This window comes from Triturus cristatus, chromosome 1_1 (assembly GCF_964204655.1).
Source record: "Triturus cristatus chromosome 1_1, aTriCri1.1, whole genome shotgun sequence".
Classification (NCBI taxonomy): Eukaryota; Metazoa; Chordata; class Amphibia; order Caudata; family Salamandridae; genus Triturus; species Triturus cristatus.
Window position 1 is genome coordinate 435,283,937 of NC_140579.1, and position 12,921 is coordinate 435,296,857.

Here is a 12,921-nt window from a genome sequence, read left to right on the forward strand (position 1 = left end):
TTTTTAGTTGGTGTTAATTCAGCCTCACAGATGAAGGTCGAGATGAGTGATGGTATGATGGTAGAGGCCCATGCAGATGAATAGTTGTACAATGAGATGGTTATTATCCCTTTTTGGCAAACTGAGGTCAATGAAGAGACCAGAAGGGTGTCATTCCCTTGTTAATTCGATATTTCTGTAGATCTTTGAGCTGTGTTTTACACTAGTAACCCCTAAAGCAGTAATGTTGTGTTGTCACTGTGGCTCCTTAGAGATATATATACTATATGAAAAAATATCTGAATATATTTGTTTTGCAACAGTTTTAATTTCCATTCTCATTTTTCTTTTTTGTTAAGCAGGCAGTTTGCAGCAGCCCTGGAGGATCTGAACGAGGCCATCAAGCTGTGTCCGAATAACCGGGAAATCCAACGACTACTTATGAGAGTGGAGGACGAGTACAGACAGATACAGCAACAGAAAGAACTTCCTGATGAGCCCGAGCCAGAGGCTCAAAATGAAGATCTTGATTCTGTTCAGGATATCTATGAAGAGGAGTATCTTGAGCAGGACAATGAGAACGTTGCTCTTCAAACTGAGTCAAGGCCAGGTCAGGCCCTTCCTGTCATTCAGAGCCCACCCCCTTCTCCTGCTCATCGGGACTCAACTTACATGTCTGGCTCACCTATTGCTTCACACCAGGTTTTTGACTTCAGGTCAAATAGCACTGTTGGTTCTCCAACAAGACAAGGGTACCAGCCAACTTCTCCATCACTTTCTCCAACACATCAGAACTCTCATTACAGATCTAGTCCTCCACATACCTCCCCAGCGCACCAGAGCTCCACGTATCGCTTCAGCCCACCTCCTGTGGATAGCCTGGTGATGGAGTACCCAAGTCCACCACCCTCACCTCGTAGAGCACCACAGTATCGAGCCAGCCCTCCAGCAGAAAGCATGAGTGTATACAGACCTCAGTCTGGTTCTCCGGTGCGATACCAGCAAGAGCCCAGCATTGAACAGCACCCTGGCAGGCCTAAATCTCCATTGTCTAAAATGACACAAAGGTCTTTTCAAATACCACAGCTTCCTACTCCAGTCCCGCTGCCAGCACACAGACTTCAAGCGGCCAAGGCACAAATTGTGAGGAGCAACCAACCAAGCTCAGCAGTGCATTCCAGTGCTGTTATTCCTAGTGGTGCTTATGGCCAAGTGTCGCATTCTATGAGCAGCAAATATCAGTCATCTTCGGGACACATGGGTGTTTGTCAAAGTAGGTTGGTGTACCAGGCTTCATTGGGTGGATTAATAGCAGATGGGAGACCAGTGCAGCATGTTCAGGCCAGTTTAAGTGCTGGAGCGATCTGTCAACATGGAGGCTTGGTCAAAGAAGATCTTCCACAAAGGCCATCCTCTGCATACCGAGGTGGAATGAGGTACAATCAGACACCCCAGATTGGGCGTAGTCAGTCTGCTTCATACTACCCAGTCTGCCATTCAAAGTTAGAATTAGAGCGCTCTTCCCTTCTTTCGAGCCAGCTTGGTTCTCCAGATGTGTCTCACCTAATTCGAAGACCCATAAGCATCACACCCAATGAAATAAAGCCTCACCCGCCTACTCCTAGGCCACTACTTAATTCTCAAAGTGTTGGTCTCCGATTCTCTCCTTCCAGCAATAGCATTTCATCTTCCTCCAACCTGACTGCAACATTCCGTCCCTCCGCTTCCATTCAGCAAATGGAGATCCCACTCAAGCCTGCATATGACCGAATATGTGATGAGCTTTCTCCACTTTCTCCACCCCAAGGGGGCTACCCCAGTGAGCCAGCCCGCTCCAGGACCACACCTTTCATGGGAATTATAGATAAAACAGCACGGACTCAGCAGTACCCTCACTTCCACCAACAGAGTCGGGCCTGGGCTGTGTCATCTGTAGATACAGTTATCAGCCCTACGTCTCCTGGAAACCTGCCGCAGACTGACTCCTACAGCCCACCCTCATCAATCAGCAACATTGCCTTTTATAACAAAACCAACAATGCTCAGAATGGTCATTTGCAAGAAGAAGACTATTATGGCACTCATGGGATGTTAGCAAATGGATCCCGCGGAGAAATTTTGGAGCGTGTTAGCCAGACCGCTTCCTATCCAGACATCAAGGTGGCTAGAACTCTGCCTGTTGCACAGGCATACCAGGACAACCTTTTCCGACAGCTTTCCAGGGACTCCCGACAAGGGCAAACATCACCTATCAAACCAAAGAGGCCATTTGTGGAGTCTAATGTATAAAACTTACCCAAAAGTACAGATTGACAGTACCCTTTCTAGTTTCAGCACACATTTCCAGCTCATTTTCATGTCATCATATTTTGCTTTTTCATATTGTTTGTGGTATCCAGAGGCAGCTCAAGAAATGCGGACTCCCTGACCTGAACTCTGGCAAGCTACAACTCTGATTCCGTTTGCAACTCCTACAGACCAGAGTTTTTAATCACTGGGCATGTTTGAGTAAATGGTATGATGTAATGTATATTGAGAAACAGAATTGCAGGCAGTGACCTTCAACTCGTCACATGACTCAATGGACAGAAGGTTCTTGCAGCAGAAGTGTAGTAGAGCAATCCGTTTTGTTCTTAGAGAGTGGGGGGGAGGGTTTGTTTTATAATATTGTTAATTTAAACACAGTGTAACCTGCTGAAAAATCGTTTCATGAGTCCACAATCTTTCACGAGATAGTGAAGTGTTTGTATGCAGTTCGTACTGGAGCAAGAGATGGCCACTTTGTTGTTCTCTAGCACACACCTTCATCAAACCTAGTAGTAAAGAGAGCGAGATCAAAAGCCCAAAATAATTATGCCCTCCTTCTTGAGAGCACTACATTTGTTGAACATTGACGTAATGTACCTTCTTTCTGCCACACACGCAGTATCGCGGAGATAGGTATGCCCTACCTTGTTATCTAGCAGAGGCCATCCTGGTACTTTCACTTCTGGGTTAGCCTAAACCAATTCTATCACTAGAAATGAATGCTGCAAGCACTGGAAAACATCCTTTGGAATGATTCACTTGGCGCACATTTTTCTCTCTGTGTGAGGTTTATTAGGTACGTTAATGTGTTTGTGCTAAATTTCGTTTAGGCTGAAGAAGCTCATTGTTTCAAAAACCAAGTCAGTGCAGTCATTCATCACAAAATGAGTGCCTTTAAAAAGACATCACAACTAATCATGTATAGGTTAGGGGTTTTAGTTCCTCTTTCAATACAGTATTATCATTTGGAATACAAAGTTCTTCGTTTAAGTCGTGTACCAGGAAGGTGAAAAGGGAACTTGCATTACATATAAGCCAAACTATACACCTTGTTCTACAGTTTGCTAGAAAGGTTTCAGGATAATTTCCTTGAATGTAGCTTTTACAGCCAGAAATTCTGTCTGAGACTCCCATTTTATATTTTTGATTTACGTATGATCAGTTTCCCTTCATTCAACGTAGTATTTTTACAGGAGGAGTAAGTATCTTTAAAGGCCTAAGTAGGATTTTCTTTTTTATTCATACCTTACCACTCACTGCAGTCTTCGCCTTCACTACCTCGGTTAGTTGTGTTTCTAACAAGTTAGCCAGGAACTGTAACAAGGCATACACATTAGTTGTGTTTACAGACAAGTCCAGTCCTACTATTTATCGGCAGGTCAAAACCTGTTGTGCACCAGTATTCACAATCTTGCTGTTTGCTGGTGGTGACTAACACTGCTGTTCACTGTTCTGCGTACATGTTTTTTCAGTTGCCTTCTGCTTCTAGCTGCAACTAACAACACGAAAATTGTGGAGACATAACCACCATCTATGGGGTGCACTTTTTACTGACCAGTTTAATGTTGAAGATATGCAAGTTGAGCTGTCTTGGTAGCACCTTCATCTCTTCTTGGTCCAGCAGCAAAGGTGCAAACTCTAGTACTCTTTGTCGTGACCTGCGCTTACCATGTTGTTATTGAGCTCACTCACTTAGCAAGTGGATTGGTTCTAAGAAGTGGGACAAACATAGAGATGCTATATTGTCCCAGAAACCCACCAGTCTCTCTTATCCTTATTGAAACTGGAATGCATTCAAGATCGAACAGTGATTTAGCATGATATGCCTGTCATGGTCATTTTTGCAATTCACGCTATTCCATACTGCTGCATCATTCGTTGCAGTCTACCTCTTATTGAAAAGGATGTAACCTTTCAATTTCAAGACAAAGCTGTGTATCCCTTCAACAGTGCATGAATGTATCTTCTGATCATGTCCCCTAGTCATAAAAATGTTTGTCAGTATTTTGGGAGAAAGAAAATAGCATGAGTCCGATGTGTATGATTAAGTGAGTAATAACATATCTATGCATGTGTATCTAGAGCCACACATGCATTCAAACATATCCCCTCCCAGCTGATTCATTAGCTTCTCATTCTAGTAGCAAGAACGTGACACACTGAGCTGGTCAGGCATAGAGAAAGAGAAGGTTAGAATCTACGCTTACAGATTTAGTAATGATTCTCTAGTGTATGGACAGAACCACTCAAAACGTCCTTAATGCATTCTCTTTTATTTTTTTTAATTTATTTTTTTGTGCATGATTACTATTAGAATACTGTATTACATACATACAGACATATATACATTAAGACATATATTAATGCAGTGAATATAAGATTAAATCTCACGCTATACAATATGCACATTATTTTTAATAAAATTTTCATCCCTCTCCCTACCCTCCCATCCCCGAATCGTATACATAATACTAACAAAAACGAACTCAAGTTACATTAAATTTATTTACCTCTCGAGCCATATAGCCAGTGGTTCCCATATCCTTAAACCTTTCCTTCGAGCATGAACCCCTCTATTCTGATAAATAGCTTTTTCAAAATTATAATTAGATATTAAACGTGTTAACCATTGATGAAATCCTGGTGGGGATGCGTCTAACCAAGCTGATGCTAAACAAAGCCGATATATTGCCATACAAATGAAGACCAGTTGTTCTCCCGGTTTTCCTCGGCTCTCCTTATCCACCCCAAGGCAAATTAGAGAAGGTGAAAGATCAAAGTCCCTTCCGAGCATTTCTCTTATAAAATATGTGATCTCTTGTTTCAAATTACTTAATTTATTACATGAAGCAAACATGTGACTGAGAGAGATCTGCCTGGTAGAATGAACATCTAGGGCAGAAAGTCCCCTTCCCTGTCCCCCATTTCGCAATTCTTTTTGGGGTATAATATAATGAGAAGCAGGATTTATAATACTGGGCTTGTAGTCGCGCCGGGATTAACAAACTCAGTGCTAATTCGATTGAATAAAAAAATAGATCTTCCGAAATGTCAATTTCCTCTTCCCATTTCCTAGCACGCAATATCAAATCGTCCGACATTAATGAATTAAGAGAGCTATATAGAAATCCAAAGGTTAAATATCCCCCCCCCCAAATTATCTATTAGAGTATTACTTATAAATCCTGCTGGACCACCACCTTTTTTCCTCAAAAAGTCACGTACCTGTAAATATTTATAGAAATCTCTCCAGTCCAGTTCGTATCTTTGTTTAAGGTTTGAGAATGAGATTATCTCGGATAGGGAATACAAGTCGCCCAGTTTCAATAAACCTTTATCTTGCCATTTTTTAATTATTAAATCATTAAAAATTTCTGGCAAATTGGGGTTATTATAGATTGGAGTATAATAGTTTAAACGCCCCAGTCCTACCATTTTACGAATTGATTTCATGATTTTGAATCCAGGAATGAGTGTTTTAAAGCGAACTTTCTTGTAATGTGAGTCGTTTAGAAATCTCCAAATCCATCCCCATGTGTCCCTGCCCATTATAAGTTCTATTGGGGTGGGTATGTCTCCAAGGGAGCTACCTGCAGACTTGTTGCTAAAAAGGGTTAAATTATAAAGAATAGTTGTTGCCCAATAATAAAGTTTTATATTTGGGAGTGCCAACCCGCCTCTTTCCCTTGGTAGGGAGAGAAACTTATAAGCTCTCCGAGGCTTTTCGTATGCCCATATAAATCGAGAAAATAAATCCTCAATCCTTTTCAAACAAGGGATGGTATATTCTAACGGAATAGCTCTTATGAAGTACAGAAATTTAGGAAAGAAAAGCATCTTAATTAAGTTACATCGGCCTATTATTGAGAGATGTAAATTATGTAGACGGGTTAATTCCGGTTTAATTTTTTTAATCAGGGGATCTATATTGCATTCAATTATGCGTTCCACATTGGGCAGGATATCAACACCGAGATAGGTAGCCTTTTCTACCTGGCGTATATTGATGCCCATCCTGACGTTCTTGCAGATAATCTGAGTTTTGGACCTGTTGAGAGAATATCCCGATAAAACTCCAAATCTTTCCGCTTCTTTTTCTAACTCATTCATCGATGTTCTGGTATTCATTGTCACTAGAGCTATATCGTCAGCGTAGGCCAAGACTTTAGATACCCAACCATGACAGATAATAGGGCTGATTTTATCATTACTTTCCAGTAAACGTAAAAAGGGATCTATATATAAAGCAAACACAAGTGGCGAGCTCGGGCACACCTGTCGGGTACCTCTAGTGATTTTAAATGTATCTGTCAATATGCCATTTCTAAGTAGTTTAGCAGTAGGCTCAACATACAACATTTTAAAAGCCTGTATAAATCCCTGGCCAATCCCAACTCTTGACAGGGTCTCCCACAAAAAGGACCAGGAAACCCTGTCAAAGGCCTTTTCTGCGTCCAGTAGAATAAGTGCTATTGGGTCTTTGGATATATGAGCAGCATCAAACAATGCTATAACTCTCCGAATATGGTCTATAGTACCGTGACCTGGAATAAACCATGTTGCCATGGTGATATTATTTTATGTATGACCGCTGCTAGTCGACCTGCCAAAATTTTAGAATAAATTTTACTGCCTACATTGATTAGTGTGATAGGACGATAGGAGGCTGGTTCTAAAGGAGGTTTATGCTTTTTCAGGATGATAATAATCTTTGCTTGTGACCATGATTCTGGTGGCTCCCCCCCCACAAATACATGATTAAATAATAACAGCATAACCTTTATTAATTCAGTAGAGAATTTTTTATACAATTCCAGAGGAATATTGTCCAGGCCAGTAGCTTTTCCATTGGGAAGACTATTAATACATAATAAAATATCTATCCATTGGGGAGGTTCCCCAAGTAGCTCCTGATCCTCCTGGGCTAACTGTAACGCTGACATTTGTTTAAGATATACATTAATATCTTGAAGCGATGCTGTGTTAGTTTCGCTATATACATTTTGATAATAGGAAAAAAATACATTTCGAATTCCCTCGGAATCTGTAATTATTTTATGAGTATTGTCTTTAATTTCTGTAATAATATTCCTGGTAGACTTTTGTCTTGCTCTAACCGCCAGATGGTGCCCAACTTGTTCGCTGCATTCATATGCTTCCACCCCCCAAGTTGATAATCTATCCGCAGCTTTTTTAGCGATTTCCTCTAGCAGGAGTGATTTTACCGACATTATTTTGGCGAGTGCTTCTGCAGGCTCAATACCATTTATGATGGCAGTAATTAAATTCTCCTCTGTGGCTGCCAGTTGGGCTTGCAAATTGTTCACCAGCTGTCGCTTATCCTTGTTTAGGGATAAAGAAAAACTCAACGTTTCTCCCCTGATTGCAGCTTTTAATGCATCCCATACGACCTCGATCCCGGTACTACCTAATTTGTCCTTGATGAATTGTGGGATCCAATACTTCATATGTTTGCAATAATTATCATTTAAAAGAAGGGATCGTTCAACAGTCCGATTAGAAAATTTTCTAGTACCACCTATGGCCCCCTTTATTTCTACCACTAATGGATTATGATCAGAAATGATACGTGGGGTCTTTTCAATTGAGCATAATCTAAGAATTGAATGAGATGCAAAGACAAAATCTAATCTTACCAACCTATTGTGTGGAAAAGAATAAAATGTGTGGCCGGGGTCGGTAGGGTATTGTGCATGCCAGATATCAGTTAATGCCTGTTCATAACATAATGTCTTTAGAGCTTTAAAGACCTTCTGTTTTCACCCAGAATATGTCCAATCTTTATCTAATACTATGTTCTTATTGGCAGGTAAGTTTATATTGAGGTCGCCGCAAAGAATTAGTGGGAGTGGCCAATTAGCCAACTCGTTGTTCATAAAATCAGAGATTGCTGGGTCATCAGCGGTGCTTCCGTATAAAGAACAAATCGTAAATAAATCTCCATTATCCCTCTGGCATTCAACAATGACTCACCTCCCATGTTGATCAACTAATGTCCGTTTAAGCTGGATTGAGCGGTTTGCTGATAATATTGCCACTCCCCGAACCCTAGCCCCCTGTGTTGTGGCCCCTACTACTATATAACCAAGTGAATTTAGAAGGTTGATCTGCGACCCTTGTATATGGGTTTCTTGTATACATAAAATATCGGCTTTAAGTAGCTGAAGGGCTACAGCAGTATTCCGTTGTTTCTTGGGGTCATTAAGTCCACAAACATTAATTGTTTCTATACGAAAATTACTCATTAAAGATAAACAAACCTCCTATGCTAAAAGAAAAGAAGAAAAAAAAAATGTTACAAGAAAAGCATGTATCAACTCTCTCCTTGCCAACCCCATACCCCACCCTACCCTAACACAGAGGAATCCCTCCCCCCACCCACCACCACCCATACAGGCAACCTGGTTCCCTAAGAGCCAGGGTGTGGACATCTGAGCAACAGAACCTCATGCCGCTCCCCGGTCCAGTCCCTTCCCCAAATAAGCTATCCATACAGCATGAATGTTAATTATAATATTCCATTTTAAGCAGTGTTCATTAATGAAAAAATAATCTTTCTGTCCATTAATGCCCAAAGGTGTCCATAAGCATCTCAAAGTTCTTTAAACCTTGGGTATGTCTCTTCGTGTTTCTACGACCTCTTTCAAATAAGCTTGGGCTTGCACTTCAGAATTAAAGCTACGTGTAACTCCGTTAAGAATAATTTTTTAAGCGCGCTGGATTCTGCAAATAAACCGTTGCTCCTATTTGCTGGAATGGAGCAAATAACTGTCTCAGCCTCCAGCGGCGCTCGACTGTGGCATGGGCAAAGTCGGGTCTACTAAAGAAGGTGACACCATTAAAACCCCTCTTGCTTGTAGGTCTGGCTAAGTCAAAAAGTGCTTTGCGTAAAAGAACATTTCCAAAATATACTAAGAATGCACGAGGATATTGCTGTGGAGATGGAGATCTTTTAGGAAGTGTTAACGGGAAGCGATGGGCCCTTTGGATTTCCTTGTCCCAGTCCCAAGACTGCAACTCGGGAAATGCCCCTTTGAAAAGTGAAATTATATAGGCCCTAGGATCACTACCCTCCACTCCTTCTGGGACCCCAAGGATACGGAGGTTATTCCGTCGCAATCTATTCTCCTGCTCCTCAACCTTTGTCATCAGATCCTTAACTATACAATCGTGTGCATCCCCTTGAACTTTTAGTAAAGAGACATCTTTCTCGAGATTCTCTGTGCGCACTTCGACAGACGACATTCTGTCAACAATTTCGGTACAAGTGCGACCAACTTTCCTGATTGCTCCCTGTAGTTTCTGTGTAGCTTGTCGATTCTTACGATTGTCCGACTTTACCTCTTCATGGAAGCCCTTGATTGACTGTAGGACTTCCGTCAAAGTGGGCTCTTTTTCTTTATTTTTAAAGATTTCAGAACTCTTACTTCCCAGATCGGGTATAGCCGAAAGGTTAGCACCCGAACGAATGGTACAATCCGAGGGAGTGGCAAACTGAGAAGAAGAGTAATCCCATCTAAGCTCAGCACTGCTTCCTTGTTCCGTAGACTCCATGCTTTTTTGTCTGTTTTGTGATGCTTTCTTATTCCGCCATCTACTTCCTGATTTTTTTTTCCGTACAACGATCTGCCCTGGGGCCTCTGAATCAAACTCTGAGTCGGTAGTAGCCCCCCAGTCCTGATTCTTTCCCCCATCCTCGGCTTCACTGGATGTTGAAATACCAGTCTGATATAGCTCTGACTCATCTGTGACCGAATGTATTTTTCCCCCAGTGATGTCTGACATATCCATGCTGCCTAAGTTATTAAGATTGTCTGGTTGAGTGTTTATATAGCCTACTGATGTAAATACATTTTGAGAGCACGTAGTATTCATATTTGTGGCAATTTTATCCGAAACCATTGAATTTATAAGGGATTCTGTGACTGGCATCCTTGAATCCGAGGGTAATGCTAATAAAGAAGTTTCTGACTGGACATTTGCCATCATTTCCTCTGATCCTAAATTAGTCACTGACATGGGGAGACTTGCTGCCAATATTGTTGTCATATCTAGAGGAATAGCCACAGAGTCATTGATGTTTGCGGAAAGTGCCTCTAGAGTAGTTGGAACAGTTAGAGTAAGATGATCCGGTGAAACCGCTGGAACTGCTTCCACTAGGTCATTTTGTAAAACTTCTGGGCCAAACATGTTTGAAATTAGCGGTTGTGCATTAGGAATTTGAGCAGTGTTAGCAATTTTTCCCTTAACATTTTTAAAATTTGGCTTAGCTTGCTTTATATGCTTAGAATGCTTGGCCAGATTAATTCTCTCAGCATCTTTATTTGTCTGCCCTCGTGTCTCTGGGCGATGTAATGCAGTTTCTGAGCGTTGTTCTGAGTTAATCAGGCTGCCCTTAGCTTTAATGTCTTTTCCTAAACGCCCTGCCATCCTTACTTGGCTTTCCGGCCTATTCCGTAGGAGCAGGATACAATGTATCTTCCGCTGGGTCCAGGAACAATAGCTGCCTCTCCTGTCTCTCTTCTCAGCGTCCTGCGAAACTGCCAGAGCACCGTGGATTGCCGATAACGCCGTCACGAAGCACGGCAGCGTTGAGCGCTGTTGTCGCAGGGCGGAGTGGAACGAGGATGTCTGAGCCGCACGGCTGACTGTGCGGGAGGCTCGAGAGGGTGCGATCAAGCACTTCGCATTGCGTCCCTTGAGTGCAGCTGTCGTAAGGGAGACAACAGTTGCGGAAAAAAGCCACTCCATACAGAAAGCAGATCAGCGATCTCTGTGTCTGTCATCACCGCCCAATGATCCTCGATTCGGGAGTGCTATATTCCATGATTCGGGATTCGGGAGCTGAACCGGCGGAGCTGCGGTAAGTAGCCGCTACCCAGACGCCATCTTGCCTTACCGCGGACCACCGGCATTGTCCTTAATGCATTCTCATTAAACTTTTGGGTGCCTCAAATGACCCACCTGCAGGGAGCCTGTGATGTACTGTCAAAAATGAAGAATCTAACCTTCTTTTTGAAGGATTTACTTTTCTCCGTTATCAATGCAGCTTGTGTTTCCTTTTCTTTAACTGATAAACAGTAGTTTTAGCCTGAGATAGACTGAAACGATAAACAGTAGTTTTAGCCTGAGATAGACTGAAACACAGTCCAAATTGCTACTACATTACCAAAGTGATATGTGGCTTTTGAAACTGTCACTGACTTCAGTGTACTACATTATTTTAAAGAAGTTTACATGATCTTTTCCTGGGTCTTGGTTACAAAGCGGATAAGTCAGGCGGATGATTTGTGTTTGAAAATGGTAAGGGACCCATGTGAGCCTTTTTTTTTTAAACTCGAAAACCCAGTGTGCTGAAAAGTGAGGTTTGTTTTTTTACTATCAATATATTATTTGTATTTATGTCTGAGTTTAGTCTCCTCAAAGAATAACAGGTAAAGTTGTCTGGATATATATATATATATATATATATATATATATATATATATATATATATAATGATCTGTCTTGGAGACTGTCTTTGTCTTTCATCCTTTCATTTCTCCCACAGTTTTATTTTTGTATTAATTTTCTTTAAGGTTGAGTATTTTTTAAATATTGTAAAGAGGTTCTAAATGTATTAAATTCGAGGTGTATTAGTTCCTTTAAAGCATCTCTGTTCTGCTACAGGTTACTGTGAGATTGTTAGGAACTGTTTGGCAGATATTGTATATTGCACTTCAGGAATGGTTTACCCTTGTACACACCAGGACTTTGATGGAGTGCAGTCTCAGTATCAAGACATTTGGGGTGGGGAAACATTTTGGTTGAAACACAATGTGCGGACTCGTAGACATTTTGCTGTCCTTCCCTTTATTTGCTTTGAGTACTCTCTGCCTACTGCAGACTAAGCTCAGGCAATTTTTGGCAACCCGTGTAGCTGAAACACTTCCCAATTAGTTTTCCCAACATTGTTGAATGCCTGAAACAAGCAAGAGACATGCCAGGCTTTGTAGGGCCGTAGTATTCAGCTAATAGAGACTAGTCGCCTGAAACGGTAGAACCAAAAGCACCTATCACAGCCTTGGGAGACAGATTGATCTTGTTTTCCCAGCTTTAGGAAGCAAACACTGGGGTAAGTAAAAAGAAGGGAAGTGCTGGATTAAGTCTGAATAACAGAAAGTACAGACCCATTAAATTTCAGTACTCTGTTCTTAGGAAGCCTCTGCTCACAGGCACCTCTACTGACTTTTCTTTCCATATCTGTCGCATAACTAGGAAGGCAAATTTTCCCTATCACTGAGCAGTTGTAGACACAGAGAGCCCAAACAGCGAATTCTTATAGAGCAGCCAGATAGATTATTTTACACTCACAGAAGAACTGTGCATAAGTATCCAGAGAAAGCGTGCCCACCAGTGGTTAGCGAAGTATATAGATGTGAAGCAAGAGCAGTGCATTCTCACATCGCACCTGATCAGGGAAACCAGTACAAATTGCAAAGAATCTGAAAATAGCATTCTCTCAGGTAACTTCCAACAGTGCAGAGATGCTTACATTTTTTTGCTTTCAAAATAATGTTTTAGGAAGGTACAATAGTAAGTTTTTTGCTTTCATTGTAGCTCAGGAAAGGGAAC

At 41.5% G+C, this 12,921-nt stretch overlaps 1 protein-coding gene across 4 annotated transcripts in view; it reads left to right on the forward strand.

The window, feature by feature from the left end:
* Nucleotides 1-2,822, forward strand: part of TANC2 (tetratricopeptide repeat, ankyrin repeat and coiled-coil containing 2) — a 2,520,149-nt gene extending 2,517,327 nt beyond the window's left edge. For 3 of the 4 annotated variants that reach the window (XM_085640812.1, XM_085640825.1, XM_085640830.1), the window contains one exon: nucleotides 339-2,822. In XM_085640812.1, coding sequence (XP_085496938.1) covers nucleotides 339-2,268 — 1,930 coding nt within the window. In that variant the 3' untranslated portion in view covers nucleotides 2,269-2,822. The remainder of the gene's footprint in view (nucleotides 1-338) is intronic. The other variant, XM_085640816.1, reaches the window with a different exon arrangement.
* Nucleotides 2,823-12,921: the final 10,099 nt, after the last annotated feature.